The sequence below is a fragment of the Rutidosis leptorrhynchoides genome, chromosome 3 (assembly GCF_046630445.1).
Source record: "Rutidosis leptorrhynchoides isolate AG116_Rl617_1_P2 chromosome 3, CSIRO_AGI_Rlap_v1, whole genome shotgun sequence".
Classification (NCBI taxonomy): domain Eukaryota; kingdom Viridiplantae; phylum Streptophyta; class Magnoliopsida; order Asterales; family Asteraceae; genus Rutidosis; species Rutidosis leptorrhynchoides.
The window spans coordinates 571,508,575-571,532,319 of NC_092335.1; the positions used below are offsets into that span (position 1 = coordinate 571,508,575).

The window sequence follows — 23,745 nt, forward strand, 5'->3', positions numbered from 1 at the left end:
ATAAACCCAAATCTTGGTGTTAATCTTCAATTAACAACTAAATAGGTTCCATCTATGAATCATACAATCAAAAGCCCTAAATTTGAATGATGAACATAAAAACGAAATTCGGAGTTAGAGCTTACCACTAGTATCACCGCGTAGCTAAGAACGAGGAGAACAAACTTGTCTACTACGCCAAAGATCAAAACCCGCTTCTTCCTTTCCAAAAATCCCTTTGAATCAAATGGTTGTTTGAGTTCTTGAGAGAAATATGAAAAGAAAAGGAAAAAGAAATGAATAAATGAAATGGGTGAAGGAGGTTAAGTCCTCAAATCTGGCTCAAACGCGAAAAGACCGAAATGCCTTTTTAAAAACTCTAAAATAACAAAAGGGGTCTGCCAGCGACATATGGCGCGGCGCGCCATGACCCCGCGCGGCGCGCGACTGGGCAGAATCAGAATCCAGGTCTTACATTGGGTTTTTAAAATTAGGGTTCTTATCTTTTTGGTGATGAAGATGAAGATGTTAGTGGAGAATATTTGAAGATGTTAGGGTTTTTTGAGAAGAAGTGTTTATTAGAAGAAGAGAGATGAATATGAAGAAGATATGGGTTCGTTACGATTTCGTTAGATAAATTGATGTTTATTATGATTTCGTTAAGTCGAGGGACCAATTGCGTCAAAAATTAACTTTAGTAACCTGTAACCTGTAACCTGATGTATAAGTCATGACTTGCATACAATAGTACATATTTAAAAGTTGAATGCATATAATAGGAGTTTTGAAAGTTGGATGTACACAATAAGACTTTGGTGAAAGTTCAATACATTTTCAAACAATTTTCCCAAACTAGAACAAGATTGTGATCTAACACTTTTAGATATCATATTTTTATAACGATTTTGTGTTCGAACTCAAGCTTATTACAATGAGTTCGACCATTTATTGTTCTAATACCGTACATATCCCAATTTATACACTATAAATATATACATTACTATCCTGATTTTTATACACAACATATCTATTTCTCTCTCTCGGACTTTTAATTTCAATTACTATATCGTATCTCATTTTTTGATGGCTTTGTGCATCGTCATTTGACTTGTTTTACTGTGACGATGGGACTGATGACATCATACGTTGGTGGGTCGAAAGAATTGATTGAAAATATTGATGTTGGTGAGTTTGATTTCAGGCATATGAAGATGTTTATAAAAGAAAAAATTGATTGAAAGCACAAGACCGTTGCTATTTGGAAGAAGACGCAGTTGGATACAAAAAACAAGATTTTTATGTACGACGAATATTGAGATAATATAATGCAAATTCACAAGATAACGAGTTAAAGAATTGCATTGTATCTTCTATATACAAATGAATATATTATTAGATTGATGAGAATATATCGTGTGAGAGATTCTGATGCTTACTCAGATTAGACATTTTTATGTAAATCTATTTAATTTATGTTATGTAATTGTTATGTGTGTGAGAATTCTAATTTCAAATTCAATGATTTGAAAATTAAAAGTGTTTGAACAAATAAAGGTTAGAGTATAGTGTTTGTTCGAACACGGTATTCGAATAATAATTTGTTCGATTATAGTGCACTATGTGTGATAACAGTGTATTTTGGGACACGTCATCATTTTATGTGTTCGAACAAATTGGCGTTCGAATGGACTATGTGCGCAAAACAAAATGTAATATATATATATATATATATATATATATATATATATATATATATATATATATATATATATATATATATATATATATAGTGGTAGGATCAAGAGGGAAGTAACCAATCGGGGAGAAGCGGGGGGAAGCAAAAACTTTTTTTTTTTCGTTTTTTGAAAAAACTTTGTTCACGAACATTATAGATGAGATGAAAATATGAACATTTAGTAGAGACACTTTGTGATAAATGTTTTTATTTTGGCTGGAAAACGCTCGAAGAAGTAATATATAACAATTATCGTGTTTTTCGAGCATATATTGAGGTTTTAGCTATTGGGGTTTAGATATTAGGGTTTAGATATCAGGGTTTATAGGGTTTAGATATTGGGGTTTAGAAATTTAGGGTTTAGGATTTAGATTGAGTTTTTAACACGAACGGTTTAGAGTTTAGGGTTTAGGGTTTAGGGTTTGGTGTTTTGAGTTTATTACATAAATCCAAAACACCAAACTCTAAACCCTAAACCCTAAACTCTAAATCGGGCTAAATTTTACTTCACAAAACATGGGAAAAAAAGTTCATATTCTTCACGAACAATATTATCTTTAATGTTATTTTTGTCGATCGTTTTCCCTCCTAAATAATAACATTCACCACGAAGTGTCTCTTCTAAATATTCATATTTTTGTGTGATCTTGACGCCGGGAAAAAAAATTCCAAAAAAATGAATTTTTTTTTTGGCTTCCCCTCACTTCCCCCCGATTGATTACTTCCCCATTGATCCTGCCCATATATATATATATATATATATATATATATATATATATATATATATATATATATATATATATATATATATATATATATATATATATATAAAATCTAGGGCGAAGCTGATTTTCTGGGAAAAGGGAAGTAAAACATTCTTTATAACGTCGTATTTTTATACAATTTTATGATATACGTGAAAAAATAATTATGAATACAAACATATTTTTGTAGCAAATTCTATAATAAGAATAACATTATTCATGATAAATTTTGAAAATAAATTTTAAGTGGTGAATGATACATATTCTTTTTGTCCATAAACATTATATGCAAGTAATGTTATTGATTTTTTTCGAAAACGTTAACATATTTCCTTTAAAATGATATTTTTTAGTAATGTTATTGTTTATCAGAAATTTAATAGTTTCGATTAATTTTTACAAACTTTTACTTAGAAAATTACATTATATTTATATAAACTTTTACTTCCATTTCCAATATATATATATATATATATATATATATATATATATATATATATATATATATATATATATATATATATATATATATATATATAGTGGTAGGATCAAGAGGGAAGTAACCAATCGGAGGGAAGCGGGGGGAAGCAATTTTTTTTTTTCGTTTTTTGAAAAAACGTTGTTCACGAACATTATAGATTTGATGAAAATAAGAACATTTAGAAAAGACACTTCGTGATGAATGTTATTATTTTGGCGGAAAAACGCTCGAAGAAGTAATATATAACAATTATCGTGTTTTTCGAGCGTATGTTGAGGTTTTAGACATTAGGGTATAGATATTAGGGTTTAGATATTAGGGTTTATAGGGTTTAGATATTAGGGTTTAGAAATTTAGGGTTTAAGGTTTAGATTTAGGGTTTAGATTTAGGATTTAGATTGAGTTTTTAACACGAACGGTTTAGAGTTTGGGGTTTAGGGTTTAGGGTTTAGGGTTTGGTGTTTTGAGTTTATGGAATAAACCCAAAACACCAAACTCTAAACCCTAAACCCTAAACTCTAAATCGGACTAAATTTTACTTCACAAAACATGAAAAAAAAATATTAACATTCTTCACGAACAATATTATCTTGAATATTATTTTTGTCGATCGTTTTCCCGCCAAAATAATAACATTCATCATGAAGTGTCTTTTCTAAATGTTCTTATTTTCATCCAATCTATAATGTTCGTGAACAAAGTTTTTTCAAAAAATGAATTTTTTTTTTTGGCTTCCCCCCGCTTCCCCCCGATTGGTTACTTACCCATTGATCCTGCCCCTATATATATATATATATATATATATATATATATATATATATATATATATATATATATATATATATATATATATATATATATGATCCATAGCTAAACATTAAATGAGGTACAAATTAAATAAGTGAATATGGACATCACATTTTAGAAATTCCAATTTTATACTAAAAAAACAAGGAAAGGTATTTTGGTCATTTTCATAATTTAATTTCCCTTCTTTTCAGCAGCAATAAAAAATACACCCAATCCCAAAAATTCACACTTTACATATTTTCTCCTAAAATAATGACTTCAACGACCACCACCACAGCCACCATAACCACCGGCACCGGCACCGGCACCGCCACTGCCATGGACCGCCGCACCTACTGGTGTCACGACTGCGACCTGAGGATCTCTTTCATCCCTACCACCACCACCACCACCACCACCACTTCCTGCCCTCACTGCACCTCCAATTTCCTCGAAGAGTTAGATTCTCCAACTTCACGCAATAATCCGTATTTCAATCGTGTAATGAATCATTTGTTAAATTCTGATTACACGAATAATAATCAGTTAGCTGAACGATTTTGATCACCTGCACAGTCAGCGTCTGACCGTGCCACAAAACTCGACAGTGATTATTTGATTATGCAACGCTGACGGACGTTTTGAATTAATTTCAGTCGCAATTCGCCTAGGGTTTGCTTAATTTTGTATACTTGATGCTCTTATGTTTTTATGATGTATAAATTTGATGATGCTAACATATCGTACATTCATGTTTCAATATAGGAAGCAAATTAGTGACTCAATACTCCATTAGGAAGAACCTTTAGGGTAAGTTACAATGTTTTGCTTTATGCAACGCTAGATTAAGTTGCAATATAATGTGATGCTGCAGTATGTTTAGAAGTTAAAATGAATGTTATTCATTTTGCTGAACAGATTAAGGGACGTATGGGATTGGATTAATGATAATATGTTTATTCGTTTGAGAAATTTTTATTTGTTAAATTCTATGTTTTTACTAACTTGATTGGACAAACATTGCGGGGTACTAATTGTCAATGTTATTGTCTGATTTATAAGTGTCTGTCTTATAATACTATACTATTTGGAATGGAATTGGAATTTGATAGTAAGAATAAGTGTTGTGGCAACTTAAAAAAGATTAGTTGAGTTTTAATCGTGTTAATGGAATGCTTGAATCTTTCTTACCCATCCTAAATCCACTTCTGTGTGTGTACTCCAGGATATAAGTTTTGTTTGATTTCCTTTTGATGGTTTCAATGAAGGATAAGCTTATGGCCTTTTGAACACAGTACCATGATTGTTGGATACTCGATTTATTATTGTTTTTTTTTTTTTTTTTTTTTGTAGGCATTGGTTGCACCAGCATCTCTAATAGCCCAAAACGCTGGAGTCGAAGGTGAGGTTGTTGTAGAAAAAGTAAAAGAGAGTGAATGAGAGATGGGATACAACGCAATGACCGAAAAGTACGAAAATTTAGTCGAATCTGGCGTTATCGATCCCGCAAAAGTAACCAGATGTGCGTTGCAAAATGCGGCTTCAGTTTCGGGTATGGTTCTAACCACACAAGCCATTGTTGTTGAGAAGGCTAAACCTAAGACACCTGTAGCTGGTGCACCACAAGGTATGACTATATGATTTAAGAGATTTAGTGGTGATGTTGGACCGAATGGGGTCTAATTTTGTAGTGAATCGAGATGGAACTTTGTTACAATGTAACCCGGTAACTTTGAGTACTCTTTTTTACTTGTAGTTTTTGTTGATTGTTATGAGAAGGGTAATAAGAAGTTCATGAATGATTAAAAATTATGAATGCAGTAGGCAATATTTTATGAAACTTGGGCAGATTGGTTATATTTGTAGATAATATGTTTAGTTTTCCGTTGGTTTCATTTATGATTATTGATTGCTTAAGTATTAAGACTTGATAGTAACTGTTTTACGCATTTAGACGAGTCACGAGTGGATGCTATATGAAATGTGTGCTCGACGCTGCTGAGTCCGTAAGACTCGCTGAGTTGAATAGGTATTCTGGAAAATCAAAAGAGGAAGTAGCTGCTATCAGAATTCAAACCGCTTTTCTTGGGTACTTGGTATGTTAATCTTGCATCCAAATTCATTTCATGTTCAACTAGCTTTTCGTGCACATCAATTTTGTTTGCTTTTAATGTTAATGTATTGATTCGTGTTTGCAGGCAAGGAGGGCGTTGAGGGCGTTGAGAGGGCTTGTGAGATTGAAGATGTTAGTTGAAGGGTCTGCTGTTAAACGACAAACGACAAGCACACTCAAATGCATGCAAAACTTATCTCGTGTGCAGTCTCAAATCAATTCTAGGAGGATTAGGATGTCAGAGGAGAATCAGGCTCTTCAAAAACAGCTCCTTCAAAAATGCGCTAAAGAAATTGAAAGCTTGCAGGTATGTTTTCACCTTCCATTTGTTAAAATTTGTACTTTGGCTGCTAAAATATTCTGTTTTATGTAAACAAAAAGGTAATCAATGAATGAATGAACACAAACCACCCTTATTCATATTTCGGCAGCTTTATTTCATTAGATTTACTTGTATTCTGATATTTTTTGTAGATATTTTATTTAATACAAGTCAGTTTATGCATTAATGTAGGTTCCTCCAAAACCTGAGCCAAAACGATGCACCAAACCGAAGCTGTTTCGTCTGTACACTGAGGAGAGATTGGCAGAGAAAAAAAAAAGAGATTTGAGGTATGCAGAATAATCCAGAATAATCCCTTTGGTTAGTGTGGTTGAGTACTGTTAAGTTACAACTGACTTCATACAAAATCTAGAACATTTTGTTATAATACTTTCAAGTGTCAACTATGATTAAAAAAATTATATTCATGAAAGTTTAGAGAGATAAATGATACTATTTGGTGACTTTCAACCAGATAGACAGACCCGTTTAAACTATTCAACTCGTTTCCCTTTCCAGCAAACTTCATAAGTTACCTGTTTGAGCTTTAGAATTAAAGCATATATTCTGAATGAACTGAAATGCCCCATTCATAAGTAAAAATCGACCGAAAATGCCGCCTCTTATATTTAGTAGGCTAAACTTACCTGGTGAACATAGTAGTAATCAAGTTACTGATGAATCAAAACATGCTTATTCGCATCGTTTTTTCTCAAACACCGTTCGCATTTTCAATACTTTCAATCACCTATTCGATCCTAATCACACTTTGATCAGATCAAACACCAGTTTCAACCCTAATTTCAAAATCCAATTTTTAAACCCTAATTATAATCTTGTGAGTGATAAATGTTTTCTTATGAATGATAACTGTTTTCTTACGTGTTTGATGAATGCTAACATTTTGATGAATGACAATTGTTTCTTATGAATGATAATTGTTTGATAAATGATAACATTTTGATGAATGATAACCCTTTACTGATAAAAGATAATTGAATTTTATAGGAAATTGATTTTTATATGAATGGTAACAGTTAGTTGAATGAGAATTGTTTTCTTATAAATGATAACTGTATTCATAAATGAATGATAACTGTCTGATGAATGATAATTGTTTTGTGATGAATGGTTATTGTTTTCTTATGAATGATAATTGTTTTTTTATTTTTTATTTTTTTTTAAACTATTTAATGAAAGATAACTAAGATGAATCATAAAAGATAAGTGTTTTTTTTTATCATTCATCAACTACTTTTATCATTCATTTGATATTTTTATCATTCATCGGGTGTTTTTATCTTTCATCGGGTATTTTTTTTTATCATTCATCAACTACTTTTATCATTCATTTGTTATTTTTATCATTCATCGGTTATTTTTATCATTCATCGGGTATTTTCTTTTATCATTCGTCAGCTACTTTTATCATTCATTTCGTATTTTTATCATTCATCGGGTATTTTTTTTATCATTCATCGGCTACTTTTATCATTCATTTGGTATTTTTATCATTCATCGGGTATTTTTATCATTCATCGGGTATTTTTTTATCGTTCATCACGTTCTTTTATCGTTTTTCGCTTATCATTCATCAGCTATCTTTATCATTCACTGCGTATTTTTATCATTCATCGGATATTTTTTATCATTCATCACGTTCATTTATCATTCATTAGCTACTTTTATCATTCATTCATTTGATATTTTTATCAATTATCTGGTATTTTGATGAATGATAAATGCTTGATGAATGATATTGTTTTTTGATAAATGAGAAGTGTTTGATGAATGATAGCATTATGATGAATAATAATCGTTTTCTGATAAAAGACAAGTGTTTTTTATATGAATGACAACAATTAGGTGAATGATAATTGTTTGATAATTGGGCATTTGGTCTAGTGGTATGATTCTCGCTTTCGGTGCGGGAGGTCTCGAGTTCGATTCTCGGAATGCCCCATTTTTTTTTTATAAAAGTAATCATGATAACGGTTTGATGAACGATAATGGTTTGATGAATGATAACATTTTGATACACGATAATTGTTTATGATGAATGATAACTGTTTTCCTTTTGAATGATAACATTTTTGACTTATAATTGACATGTGATTGTTACCAAAACTTTTGTCATTCATCATATTTTTTTAATTATTCATCTTATTTTTATTCCATTCATCAATTTTTTTTTATCATTCATCATATTTTTATAAATGATAACGTTTTAATGAATGATAACTTAGATGAATGATAACTTTTTTTCTCATATTTTTATGAATGATAACTTTTTTTCTGATGAATGATAACTTTTTTCTGATGAATGATAATTGTTGCTTTTATGAATCATAACTGTTTGATAAATGATAATTGTTTGATGATAATTGTTTTAATGAATGATAATCATTTTATGATGAATGATTATTGTTTTCTTATGAATAATAACTGTTATTATAAATGAAAACTATTCGATGAAAGATAACTTAGATGAATGATAGTTTTTTCTGATGAATGATAATTGTTGCTTTTATGAATCATAACTGTTTGATGAATGATAATATTTTGATGAGTGATAATCGTTTTTCGATGAATGATAAATGTTTTAGAGAATGATAATCATTTACTGAAGAATGATTATTGTTTTCTTATGAATAATAAACCTTTTTTAATAAATGATAACTATTTGATGAAAGACAACTTAGATGAATGATAATTTTTTCTGATGAATGATAATTGTTGCTTTGATGAATCATAAGTGTTTGACGAATGATAAATATTTTTGGATGAATGATAAATATTTTTATAATGGTTGGTGGTGGTCGGTGGTGATGGCAGGTGGTGGTCGGTTGTGGTTGGTGGTGATGGGAGGGTGGGTGGTGGTCGGTGGTGGGGGTGGTGGTTGATGGTGGAGGTGGTTGGTGGCGGTGGTGGGTGGTGGTGGTTCGTGGTCGTGGTGGTGGGTGGTGGTGGTTCGTGGTCGTGGTCGTGGGTGGTCGTGGTGGTTGGTGGTGGCGGTTGGTGGTGGTGGTGGGTGGTGGTGGTGATGGGAGAGGTGGGGGTTGGTGGTGGTGGGTGGTGGTCATGGTGGTTGGTGGTGGTGGGGGCTGATGGTGGTAGAGGGTGGTGTGGTTGGTGGTGGTGGTGGTGGTGCTGGTTGGTGGGGGTGGGTGCTGGTGGTTGGTGGGTGGTGGTGGTGGGTAGTGGTTGGTGGTGGTGGTGGGTGGTTGGTGGTGATGGTGGTGGTTGGGCGGTGGTGGGTGGTGGTGGTGGGTGGTGGTAGGGTTGGTGGATGGTGGTTGGTGGCGGTGGTTGGTGTTCGTGGTTGGTGGTTGGTGGTGGTGGTTGGTGGTGGTGGTTGGTGGTGCGTGGTGGTGTTGGTGGTGGTGGTTGTGGTGGGTGGTGGGGGTGGTGGTGGTGGTTGGTGTTGGTGGGTGGTGTGGTTGGTCGTGGTCGTGGTCGTGGTGGGTGGTGTTGGTGGGTGGTGGTGTGTAACGACCCTGCTTTTTCCGTCACTTCCGTTAATTTTTCGTTAGTTTATTTAATGGCGATTACTTAACGTTTATGTGTTTATGTGTAATAAATACATACTTGATCCTTGGAGAGTTACGATAATTAATATGGGTTAATATTAATTTGAAAATATATTTCGGATAAAGAAATACGATAAAAACATTACAGTTTGAATAACTGTTTTTTTAGCAACGAAACGCTCAGGTTTATTTTAATAATTATTAACTTTTTAAAAATATTTAATTTATTGGGTTTTTAATAAATTAAACGTTTGGTTGCGTTTTAACGATCGGTTTAGCGTTCCGGGCCTTCAGTACGTCTAAACGGCACTTGAAACGGACCACGACAAAACGCTTTTGAAAAACGAGAGCCCGGGGACTTCCCACTTGGGCCAATCGGCCGAACCCAACCCCCTCCCCTTTTAATTTTGTTGTTGGGCTTATGTGGACTAGTCTTGCTCTTAATTTGGTCCATGATGATTAACTTAGGCCCTAAGTGTAATTAAGTAGTAACCTAACTGCATCTTTTCTCCCACTTCACAAATTCAGTCGACTAAAACCGCTTCTCCCCTTCCTCATGCTGCCGTCGCCATACACACAACACACGCACATCAAACTTCAATTTTTGCTCAAGCTTTGAACATCAAACTTGCAAATTCTCGTTGTCCTCTACGCGTGTGTATTGTTAATTTCACGATCAAAGGTATAAATAGCAAACCCTAACTTTTAAAATCTGAATTTTATTAATGTTTCATAGTTTATGATGTCTATTGCTCAAGTCTTGACGTGTGGTTAATGTTTGATGCGTTAATTTGTCCGATTTGATTGTTTGCCATGAAACCCGAATTTGATTTTGGTGTGTACAGAAAATTGACTTTGCTAAATGTTAATTATTATGATGTATTTAGAATCCGCATGAAAAACTATTGATTTTAGGCTTTGGATTCGCTTGATTTCGTTACCGTATGATCAAGTTATGACCATATGAATTAACGTTGTGTTTTTGTTACTTGATCAGAAATCTGGTATTGATGGGTCACTAATGGGTTTGTGAATTGATTATCATTGGGTAGATAATTCATAAATACTCATTTTACACTAGGATATCATGTCATTTGCTTGAGTAAAACTTGAGATATGCCTAAACGAATGAAAATGTGGATTTTTACAGCACATGCATGAAAACTGATTTGTATGCTAAAATGTATTAACTTCTGAGATTAGAGCTTTGCATATATATAATATACACAAAATTTACTTCACTTTTCATGTAGATATCATGGTCTAATTGTATCTAGATCTTCGGATAATTGCATGCGAATGTGACTAGCTAAGCTAGGATCGAATCTGCAACTTGCTCTCTGATTTGTACTCTGTGTTTTGTGTTTTGTGAATTAACATGAATGCTTCTGGGATATGAATCTTTATATGTTATGTGATATATGGTTAGTTTATTGCAACCTCTGAAACTTTACGAATTGTGCACACTAGGGCTATAGTTTGTGTAACTTCTGAATTGAGCTGAAAACCGAACATCCAATTTTAATGAATAAACTGTACTAATTGGCTAAACAAAAGTTGCTCATTTTCGAATATATGATAGTTTGACTTGTCCTTGAACTATGGCCACTGACCTAGGTTGATTTTCATGTCCCTAACTCCGGTTATAGCCAATACGAAATCAGTGCGCGGTCAGAAACTGATTTAGGAAACCATGAATGTACCCCTTCTGATTCCCGATATATAGACATCGTATGATACCCTGGTCGGACTTTCTGGAATCGATTTTGAGTCCAAATATGATCTGGAGTTTTCCATGTTATCATGAATTTTGTGCTATGAGTTATTATGCGAAGTTTGCTACATGTACATAAACGTTTTGCATGACGATAAACTGTGATCGTGTAATTGACCATTTATGATCTAAAATGGGATGTTTGACTTAGGTTTGACATGTTGACCAACATTTGACATGAACTTACTGATGTTGACTTTAGTTGACTACTTTGACCAAGTTTGACTTTCGGTTTGACTTTGGTTGACTTTGTTGACTTGCATGAACTAGTTGACTATATGTTGACTTTTACTTTGAAACGCGTCGAGTCGAGCAATAAGACAACTTACTCTATGAAACCACACTTGTTTAAGACATATATGTTGACCAACCAAAATACGTATACTTAGGTTGCATTACTCGGCTTTAAATCCGTACAAGTTATTTGTCTACTTTCACTCAAGAGCTATTCAAAGGTGAGTCTACAGCCCCGCTTTTTACATGTTTTCAGGGATGAGAATACACGCTATTGTAGTTACATTTTCAAACGCTTTTATGTTGACACGAGAACTATATATACATATTGAGTTTGTACACAAAGCCCCTAGCTTGAATACTTTTATTACCATCGGGTAAGCACAATTTAGATGGACGGATCCGTTAGGTTGACAACCTCACCCTACTTTATAACTGTGGTGCATTTACTTTGAACATTAGATACACTCGTACAAGTGTATAACATTTTTATGGTGTAAAGGGGGTACAGTGAATTCTATACTCTGGTCATTGCTAGTATTCAGGTGCTCAGAGATTATGTAAACGTTTCGCAACTTGGAGTTGTGCTTGTAAAATCTCGTGGTCAAGGAACTTAACTATTTTCTGAATACTGTTTTTCAAATACTGTTTACATTATTTTAAACCTGTAGATTCACCAACATTATTTGTTGACCTGTTTTGCGTGTTTGATTCTTAGGTCCTTAAGAGTTAGACTTCCGCTGTGTTTTGAAGCTTAGTCTGGCCGTGGAGTCAACATGATTATTAAAGACATTATTTATTATCGCATTTAAAACTTTTACAACCGTTTAATACTATTGGCTTGTGGTTACGATCACAATAGTACTCTTACTTTGGATTTATTGACTTGTGCTTTGAAAGTCAATCTTTTAATAAAATTAAATGCGATCGCTTTAAACGTGTCATATATAGGGTGTAACTGTTAACTGTGGGATCTTGAATAACACGCCGTCATATGAAAATTTGGCGGGGTGTTATATGGTGGGTGGTGTGGTTGGTCGTGGTGGTGGTGGGTGGTGTTGGTGGTGGTTGGTGGGTGGTGGTGGTGGGTGATGGTGGGTGGTGGTTGGTGGTGGTGGGTGATGGTTGGTGGGTGGTGGTGGTGTTGGGTGGTGGTGGTGGTTTTGGTTGGTGGTGCGTGGTGTTGTTGGTGGTGGTGGTTGGTGGTGGGTGGTGGTGGTTGATGGGTGACTGTAGGGGTGGTGGATGGTGGTGGGTGGCGGTGGTTGGTGGTTGGTGTTGCGTGATGGTGATGGTGGTTGGTGTTGCGTGGTGGTGATGGTGGTGGTGGTTGGAGGTCGTGGTGGTTGGTGGTGGTGGTTAGTGGTTGTTGGTGGTGGTGGTGGGTGAAGGTGGTTGGTGGTGGTGGGTGGTGATGGTGGTGGTGGTTGGTGGTGGTGGTTGGTGGTGGGTAGTGGTGAATGGTGGTGGTGGTGGTGGGTGGTAGTAGTTGGTGATGATGGTGGGTGGTACATAATATGTTGTTAACTTTTGTATATTTAATTTTTATTAATTATAATTATTAAAATTATTTTTTTACTCTTCCATGCATTTTAAGTTAAAATGAAGGTTTATGATATTTTGTGTTCTACATTTGCTTATTCGGTTTGTACTCATTTTAAGCTTAACCAAGGATCGTGCATATATATATATATATATATATATATATATATATATATATATATATATATATATATATATATATATATATGTGTGTGTGTGTGTGTGTGTGTGTGTGTGTGTGTGTGTGTGTGTGTGTGTGTGTGTGTGTGGCACGATCCGTGGCTAAGCTTAAAACGAATACAAACCGGATAAGCAAATGTGGACCACAAAATATCATAAAACTTCATTTTTGATTTAAAATGCATGAAAGGGTAAAAAAATAATTTTAATAATTATAATTAATAAAAATTAAATATACAAAAGTTAATATATTATGCACCACCTTCGTCACCACCACCCACCACCACTCACCACCATCAACCAACACCACTACCACCCATCATCACTACCACCACCACTACCACCAACCACCGACTACCACCACCTCCACCACCCACCCACCCATCACCACCACCACCACCACCAACTACCACTACCATCACCTACCACCTACCACCCACCAACACTACAACCATCACCAACCACCGCCCACCACCACCAACCACTAATCACCACCACCACCGACCACCTATCAACAACACCAGCACCCACTAACCACCACCACCACCAACCACCACTACTCACCACCACCCACCACCGACCACCACCTGTCACCACTACCACCTACTCACCACCAACCACCACCCATCATCACAACCACTACCACCACCACCACCACCAACCAACCACCACCACCACCACCCCCCACCAACCACCACCACCCACCACCAACCAACCACCAACCACCACTACCTACCACCTACTACCCACCACATACCACCACCACCCCCACCCACTACCACCAACCACCACCAACCACCAGCCACTAACCACCACAACCACTAACCGCCACCACCACCCACCACCACTAACCGCCACCACCACCCACCGCCACCACCACCCACCGCCACCACCAACCACCACCAACACCAACCACCAACCACCACCCAACACTACCACCAACCTCTACCACCAACCACCACCACCAACAACCGCTACCAAACAACCACCACCACCACCACCCATCACCACCACCTACTCACCACCACACACCACCCATCACCACCACCTACTCACCACCACACACCACCACCACCACCCACCACCACCTATCACCACCACCACCAACACCACCACCACCCAACACTACCACCAACCTCCACCACCACCACCAACCACCCATCACCACCACCAACCATCCATCACCACCACCACCACCCAACACTACCACCATCACCACCACCCACACCACCACCAACCTCCACCATTACTGCCACCAACCACCACCACCCACTACCCATCACCACCACCACCAACCGCCACCATTACCCACCACCACCACCACCACCACCTACCTTCACCCACCACCACCCACTAACCACCACCAACAACCCACCACCATCCCAACTACAACCCACCACCCACCACCACCCATCACCACCACCACCAACCGCCACTACCACCTGCCATCCGCCACCTCCAACCACCAGCCGCCTCCCACCACCACCACCCCCCGTAACCAACCACCACCACCAAAAACCACCACCAACCACCACCATCACCAAAAACCACCACCAACCACCACCCACCACCACCACTAACCACCACCAACCACCACTACCAACCACCACCATTACCCACCACTACTGCCACCACCACCACTGCTACCACCCACCACCACCCACCACCACCACCACCCACCATCACCATCAATCAACACCACCAACCACCGCCACCACGACGACCACCCACCACCACAATCACCAACTACCACCACCACCAACCACGCACCACCACCCACCATCAACAACCACCACCACCACCCACCACCAACTACGACCACCAACTATCACCACCACCACCACCACCACCACCACCAACCATCACCGCCAACCACCACCATCAACCACCACCACTACCCACCACAACCTACCACCACCACCAACCATCAGAAAAATATTTATCATTTATCGAAAAACATTTATCATTCATCAAAAAGCATTTATCATCAGACAATTATCATTCATCGAAAAATATTTATTATTAATCAAACATTTATCATTCATCGAAAAACGTTTATCATTTATCGAAAACATTTATCATTCATCGAAAAATATTTATCATTCATCGAAAAAAAATTATCATTCATCGAAAAATATTTAACATTCATCTGAAAACAATTATCATTCATCAAATAGTTAGCATTTCATCAAAACATTATCATTCATCAAATATTTATCATTCATTAGAAAAATTATCATTCATCTGAATTAATTTTCATCAAATAGTTATCATTTCTTAAAAATCGGTTATCATTCATAAGAAAACAATAACCATTCATCACAAAATGATTATCTTGCATTAAAATATTTTATATCATCAAACATTTTAATAGAGTTACAAAAGTAGTGGAATTTCAAATAGTTGATATAATATGATTAGTTTTATAAAAAAGAATAGGGCATTCCGAGAATCGAACTCGTGACCTCCCGCACCGAAAGCGAGAATCATACCACTAGACTAAATGCCCAATTATAAAACAATTATCATTCATCTAATTGTTGTCATTCGTATAAAAAACACTTATCTTTTATCAGAATACGGTTATCATTCATCATAATTCTATCATTCATCAAACACTTCTCATTTATCAAATAACAGTATCATTCATCAAGCATTTATCATTCATCAAAATACCCGATAATTAATAAAAATACCAAATGAATGATAAACGATGAATGATAAAAGAAAGTGATGAATGATATAAGTACCCGATGAATGATAAAAATATCCGATGAATGATAAAAATACACAATGAATGATAAAGATAGCTGATGAATGATAAACGAAGAATGACAAAATAACGTGATGAATGATAAAAAAGAAGATGAATGATAAAAAGGAGATAATGAATGATAAAAAGGAGATAATGAATGATAAAAAAGAGATGATGAATGATACAAATTAGGTAATGAATGATAAAAATGAGGTCAATGATAAAAAAGATTTAATGAATGATAAATAAGGATATAATGAATGATAAAAGATTTGCAAAAAAATGAGGTGAAGAATGATAAAAAAAAATGAGGTGAATGACAAAAAAGGAGGTAATGAATGATAAAAATAAGGTGATGAATGATTTAAAAGAAGGTGATGAATGATACGCATGTGGGTAGTTTATCAACCACAACATCACTTATCACCATAATATACATACATGGCCCAAAATATATCTTATCGTCTAACACGTGATTTTGCAGAATTATTCATAGGTATGACATCATCACCATTATTCATAGGTCTAAATATATATATTTATGTAAATGAAAGGATGATTATCAATCACAACATCACCTTACTCTATAACTAAAACCGTGAGAACTTTAGTTTCCGTCCAATCTTATCCTTCCTATATATATATATGGAAGATATATTCAAAACACTTCCTCAACATACATGTAGCTGGTCAAAAGATAGGATGACTTTATTCAAGTATCAAGAATTTTGGAACTTACAAGAATTAATTGAAGGAGCAATTCTAGCTCAACAAACATTTAAGGCTCAACCAAGTGATGTGTTACTCTGTAGTTGCCCCAAAACTGGCACGACTTGGTTAAAGGCCTTGTCTTTCGCTATCATAACTCGACAAAAATTCAATGAATTCACAAGTCCTTTGCTCACAACTATGCCTCATGATTGCGTTCCTTTTTTAGAAAAAGATCTCGAAAAAATTAAAGAAAACCACAAAAACTCATGCTTCCCTTTAGTGGCAACACACCTTCCTTATACTTTGTTGCCAGAATCAGTCATAACTGAAAACTGCAAGATTGTTTACGTATATCGGAACGTAAAAGATGTGGTTGTTTCGAACTACAATTTCATGATAGAATTAGTTAAATTACGGGTTGAAGATGCGCCGTTTGAAGAGTTTTTTGACGAGTTTTATCAAGGGGTTTCGTGTTATGGACCGTACTGGGATCATATTTTGACATACTGGAAAGCAAGTAAAGAAAGGGGCCCATCAAGAATTCTTTTTTTGAAATATGAAGATATGAAAAGGGACACTACAAGTGAGGTGAAAAAGTTGGCTGAGTTTATCGGGTATCCGTTTTCTGTGGAAGAAGAGAAAACGGGTGTAATTGAGAATATTGTGAAGATGTGTAGTTTTGATAATTTGAGCAATTTAGAGGTGAACAAAAATGGAAAGCATCGTTCAGATGATCCTACTATCTCAATTGAAAATCGACTTTATTTCAGGAAGGCAGAAGATGGAGATTGGAAGAATTATTTTACGGATGAGATGAAAGATAAGATTGACAAATTAATGGATCAGAAACTGATTGAAACAGATTTAGTCCTCAAATAAGATCGAGTCTCAATATGTGATATTGAGTGAAGTTAAACGTTGTTGTTTTTTTTGAATAATGTGTTTTATTTCAGCTAATCACTGAAATGAATTTGTTTAATACGTACAATATTCTACTGAGTTCTATTTTTTCTTTCTAGAATTAAAAGTCTCAAGATCTTACCTTGTGTGAAGTCGTTTGTTGTTATACGTTTTGAATAAATTGTTTTATAAGTAATTCAGATCAGTTGTAGACATATATATATGCAATTTAATTATTCCTATATATGCATCCTGTATTATCAACCTCTAAAAAAGGAGGAACTTAACAAAAAAGAGATGTTAATGAATCAAAGGTACAACTGATCGTCGCGTCTAGAGATCTACTTCGAGTTTTACCATGAAAAAAAAAAATGTGTGTGTGATCCTAAAAAAAATGTTTGAATTTTAAAAAATAAACATAAAACATACGTGTCACTTGACTTCATGAAATTGCTCCAAATAGCTAACACACTATGGAACAACAATACCAGTGGCTAATAAGATAGCCCACGTACTACTTCTGACTTTTATTCACCAAAAAAATAAATAACTATAGTAGTAATTAAGTCATATTATGATTATTATCTAGGGATGTTCATTTTAAAGTTTGAGAAGAATAACACACTGGGATACAAACACATAATATTAGAATGCATCCATCGCATGAAGTTCAGATGCATATCTTGAATCTTGAATTAATAATTAATAAATACATCTTTTTTGTGAAATTCGTATGCTTATAACTTTCATTATACTCCGTATGAGATTTGGATACATAATAACGTCAAATGGTTGCAAGTGAGTAAAGTGATCGACTGAGTTTGGACGCTTTACCAAATAGAGTGTTGGATCGATTAAATGGATTTAAACAATCGTTGATTGCTATATCGAGTGTGGAATCCTCGATATAGTGTTTTTAGTCGAAAATACTTGATTAATTGATCGATTTACCTTAAAAACTGACTTGAAATGATTAGAAATCGATTAGGGTTTGATAATTGACGTTTAGGAACGACTGGATACGGCTTAGAGGTGTTAGAGTTCGTAACCTCAACAATGAACCCGAAATCACCTATTTATAGAGTCTGCAGCTCTATCCGAATGGATGTGACTTTCATCCGTATGGATATAATGGATCCGAGCTACAGAGTTCCTATCCGTACGGATGTAACATCACTGTAAAACTTTATGTTCTCATAAGTAGTGCAAATGAACGAGGGCCTTACATTTATGCACCAACAAACTGTTGGAGTGCGAAGCGAGTTAAACAAGAATTTAAAAAATGAGAAGAAAAAAAATTTGTTGCAGCTATAAGTCACGGCACGACTCCTTTAGCCACGACGCGGCTTAACACTTGGATTGAGGTTCGAAAGTGCAATGCTGTCGGATTCGAAATCATGCCTTAAGTCACAGCGCGGCTCCCCCAGCCGCGGCACGGCTTAAGCCTATTCGGGAGTCTGACGAGGAAAAACGCGTTTTCTTATTCCCAAAGTTATTTCCTTGTTGAGTTTTGCCTATTTAAGCATCTTATTGTAACCCATACATGTATCCACAAAAATTATCAATAAAAGAACTCTCTTTGGTGGCCGAGGATTAAAGTAATAATTCGTGATTACATATAACCTCGTTAAATTCTCTTGTCTTTATCATTTTTGCTAGTTTCTTCATATACATCAACTTTTTTCGTTTGTTGTAAGTGGGTTTTGTAACACCCTGATTTTTTTTTTAAATCACAGCGGAAGACTTAATTTACATAATTACCCTTAGTTAATTACTTCATTACAAACCACCGGTGTTACGTTAAACGACTAGTTACGTATTTATAAAATTCAATACATCAGAGTTCGTCTTGTCAAACATATCTTCAAACAACCACTTCTATCCCGAAACCCGCTAACATCCAAAACCTGCAAGGGAGGAAGTGAGGGGGTTAGCACAAGGCTAAGTGAATGGAATCATCTAACAGATCTAGCATACAGTACCAACTTGTACAACTACAGCGACTACAACAATCAATAACAGGCAACCGGCAACTAACAACTAATCATCTGGCAACTAACAACTAGCAACTATGAACTGGCAACTGGCATCTAGCAACTAGCAACTATGCTCCAACTAGAGGATCGGCGGCTTGTACGGGCACACGACCACTAGCTGATCAGTCTAGCGTCTACTGATAGTCTTTACTACTGAATCCCCGGTATAGTCATCCACACGCAGGTGATGCGTCATTCAACACTATACTCAACAAACAGTAGCCAACTAGACCCAACCACAACTAGGTTGACCTCTCTGAGCTGAACCTAACAACTATAGGTTCCAACTAGAAACTACAACTTGTGCACACAACTATTAAGTAACTACCACTACGGAAAATTGTCACTACGACTAGCATGGAATCTCTACAGTGATCATTATTATAACATATTTACTAAGCATGGCAACTATAACAGTATAACATAGTAGCATAACTTGCTACTCTATACTACACCCGGAGATAATCCCACTCACCGATTACCAGCAACAGAAGGAACTCAGAATTCTAATCTTACTGAGCCTTCTCTTCGTCTTTATCACCTGAGAATAGATATAACACAATCAGTAATCATGTCTTGATAACGACCCAAAAACAAAGCAACAACACCAATACCAACACTTAATCAATCTGACCTGTCAACCGTACGAGTGACACTCATCCGCACGTCTGAGAAACCCCAACCGTGCGGTTGACACCTCACTCGTACGTTTGGTCCTTGGCCAAATCTCTAATTACACAACAGTAGATCCATACGGTTGACCACACGGGTGACATATGACTCGTATGAGTCACATCTTAACCGTACGATCCAACTAGCAAATATAACAGTTCAAATAACCACTCACTCATGCGGTTCACCATGCTGTTAACTGCCTCAACCGTACGAGTGAAAGCTCACTCGTGAGAGTGAAGGCTCACTCGTGCGAGTGAAGGCTCACTCGTGCGAGTGAAGGCTCACTCGTGTGAGTGATAAGGAACATCAATAGCAACATGTAAAGATATTTTCCAACCTATATTCATCATATATTCATTCATTCATAAGCCTATATCAAGAATTCAACCCATAATAACAGATTAACGCATGCACACTAGACACACACGCTAATACTTCTATTTCTGACCCAAATTGTCAAAACCCAACCTTAACCATAAGGACGAATACAATAACATATGATTTCATCGCGAGGTATTGACCTCTATATGCGACATTTTTCAAAAACTGCATTCGTTTTTACAATACAAACCATAGCTTTTATTACAAATACAAGGTTTAAACAACTTAATAATGATTATCGTTTAGCGATAATCTTAGACTTACAAACTTTACATGTGATAATAACAATACGACTTCCAACATATTTTACATTACAAATCCTCCGATATGCAGTTTTATTTTTGACATAAATATGCATACTCAAGATCTTGCTTAAATTCAACATGTTGCAGCGGAAGCTTTTAGTTATCACCTGAGAATAAACATGCTTAAAACGTCAACATAAAGTTGGTGAGATATAGGTTTAATGCCGGCAGCGTTATAAATATAGACCACAAGATTTCATATATATACATTTTAATAAAAATATTCTAAGTTGTTGAGCACTTGATAACCATACTTAACATTTAATCAACGTCGCATATTCCCTTTATTATGAAATCTTACTACACCGTACCAAGTGTAGTCACCAAAACGAAGTACTGTGCAACCGTTGAATACTGGTCGTCCAGTCCGGTTGGGGTTGTCAGGCCCGATAGATCTATCAACAGGATTCGCGTTTACAATACCTCATGTAAATAATAGTTACCAAGTTACAGGGAAGTATGCCAGTGGTACAACTCAACGTAGAATATATATTTTTAATCACTTGTGTTCATAACGTAAATCATAAAATGCATGTATTCTCATCCCGAAATATTTAGAGTTTAAAAGTGGGACTATATACTCACTTTTGCCTTGAAGATATATAACACGACTTGGTCTCCGATTGATATCACGAACCTAACCATATATATAATATATCAACATATTTTTTTTTCAAGTAATCGTTACATATATATATACTTATAATACTTTTAATATTTTCTTAGTCCGTAGTTAGTAGTCTGTTGTTAATGGTCCACAATTAGTTGCTCAATAAAATAAATAAAGACCCCATCGTATTCGTATTGATCAGAATTAATATCGACCCATGGTACCATGTTATCAAATGACGTGTTGCGTACATAAAGTACCGTGTTATCAAATGACGTGTTGCGTACAATCATGAGGTCTTATGATTAATCTTCTCGTGTTGTTTACGGGTGGTCCTGAAATATATAAAATCAAATCATAAGTAAATATATATAAAATATCATATTAATTAGCAAAGATATGATTAGTTTAGTTTTACTCTAATTAATTTTGTAGCTAAACTAGCTTCGGATACCCGATTTTATTTTAAAAGTTAAGTTAGAAGGATCTATTTAGTTTGCGAACAGGTTTGAAATCATTCAAACCAGCCAGGGGCTCTGCCCCTTAGACCCCGCCAGGGGTTGCCACCCCTTGGAACCCGCTATCGGGGGCGCTGCCCCCGAACCCCCATCATGATCAATGTGAGTTCAAACAAGGGTGCACTCCACACTTTCCCAAGCTTGTTCGATATTTATCAAGATTATTTTGGTTAACAAATTAATCCCATTACACTAAAATCATATTGGTGCACATAAATCACCAACACATTATAGATTATAAGTATATATGTCAAAGAACGTTACATATAGTTATCGTTTTGAAAACTTAAGTTAGTGGTCTCAAAATATACCTATACCTCATTGTTGTTATTACACAATGAGATGTTAAACCATCCTTAAATCATGTTAAATATGTATAGATATGTATATATACATAATAGTATAATTATCATGTGTTATATAGTTCGTGATATCATCGGTCAAATTGGACGGTCAAACGTTGTGTAAAACTCTTTTCAAAAAAAACATAAGTCTCAACAAATTGGGATTGCTTATCATGTTGGTAAGGTTTAGCTTATGTAAATATTAGTCTTATAAGTATAGAACGATCGGAAAAATCCGGGTCATTACACAAATATATTTTTATATAGCTTCTATTGGAAAGGATTTTTCATTACGATTCCAACGATACTTGATTCATCAAAAACGGAGTTACGGTTTGAAAGTTATGACCAAAACAAGTTTCCACAAATCTGACCCTGTGCTCACACGTGTGACTGAGGCCTCACTCGTGCGAGTGAGTTCTCACACGTGTGGTTGACCCTCAAAAGTGTGGTCACTCGTACGAGTGACCTATCAAAAGTGTGGGTGCTGATGAACACCTACAGCTCGCTGTTTTCGCGTTTTTTGACCCCAAAATATGTTTTTTGCTCAATCTGATCATGAAACCACATAAAAACATCATATAACAACTATAGAACATATATCTAACAACAATTAACACTAACAAACACAATTCATCAAGATTCAAGCATCAAAACTCACTTTTGCTCAAGAACACAAAAACCCATTTAATCAAGAATTCAAGCAACAATTCAAGCAAGCTAACCTGGATTATTGATTACTAGGATGCAAGAATTTAATCTCTAAAGCTTCTTGATTCAATTTCACACTTGAATTAGATTAGGGTTAGAGGTAGGAGATGAAGTTAGGTACAGTGTGTTTTTGAGAAATCTCTATAGAGATGGAGAAAATGGCAGCACAATACACTTATTTGGGGTTAAAATCCCATACCCCATCACACCCGGGTATTTACCAGTTATCTGATAACTTACGTACCTCGTTAGGCGGCCCTAACGGAGTCCAAATTAAATAAACGAACCTGTTCTGTAACCCTTGTCACAAACTTGTCTCAACTATTCAACAACATAATTATAAACACATAATTATT

At 35.8% G+C, this 23,745-nt stretch overlaps 2 protein-coding genes across 2 annotated transcripts; both read left to right on the top strand.

The window, feature by feature from the left end:
• The first annotated feature begins 4,023 nt into the window (after positions 1 to 4,023).
• Positions 4,024 to 6,638, top strand: LOC139898652 (protein IQ-DOMAIN 2-like). The gene is made up of 5 exons (XM_071881409.1): positions 4,024 to 4,558; positions 5,102 to 5,375; positions 5,703 to 5,844; positions 5,947 to 6,168; positions 6,376 to 6,638. The coding sequence occupies exons 3-5, from the start codon at positions 5,725 to 5,727 to the stop codon at positions 6,484 to 6,486; spliced, it is 453 nt and encodes a 150-aa protein (XP_071737510.1). The 5' UTR covers positions 4,024 to 4,558; positions 5,102 to 5,375; positions 5,703 to 5,724; the 3' UTR covers positions 6,487 to 6,638.
• Positions 6,639 to 16,740: 10,102 nt separating this feature from the next.
• On the top strand, positions 16,741 to 17,916 carry LOC139898653 (flavonol 4'-sulfotransferase-like). The gene has a single exon (XM_071881410.1). It carries the CDS (start codon positions 16,844 to 16,846, stop codon positions 17,786 to 17,788), a length of 945 nt encoding a protein of 314 aa, XP_071737511.1. The 5' UTR covers positions 16,741 to 16,843; the 3' UTR covers positions 17,789 to 17,916.
• The last annotated feature ends 5,829 nt before the right edge of the window (positions 17,917 to 23,745 follow it).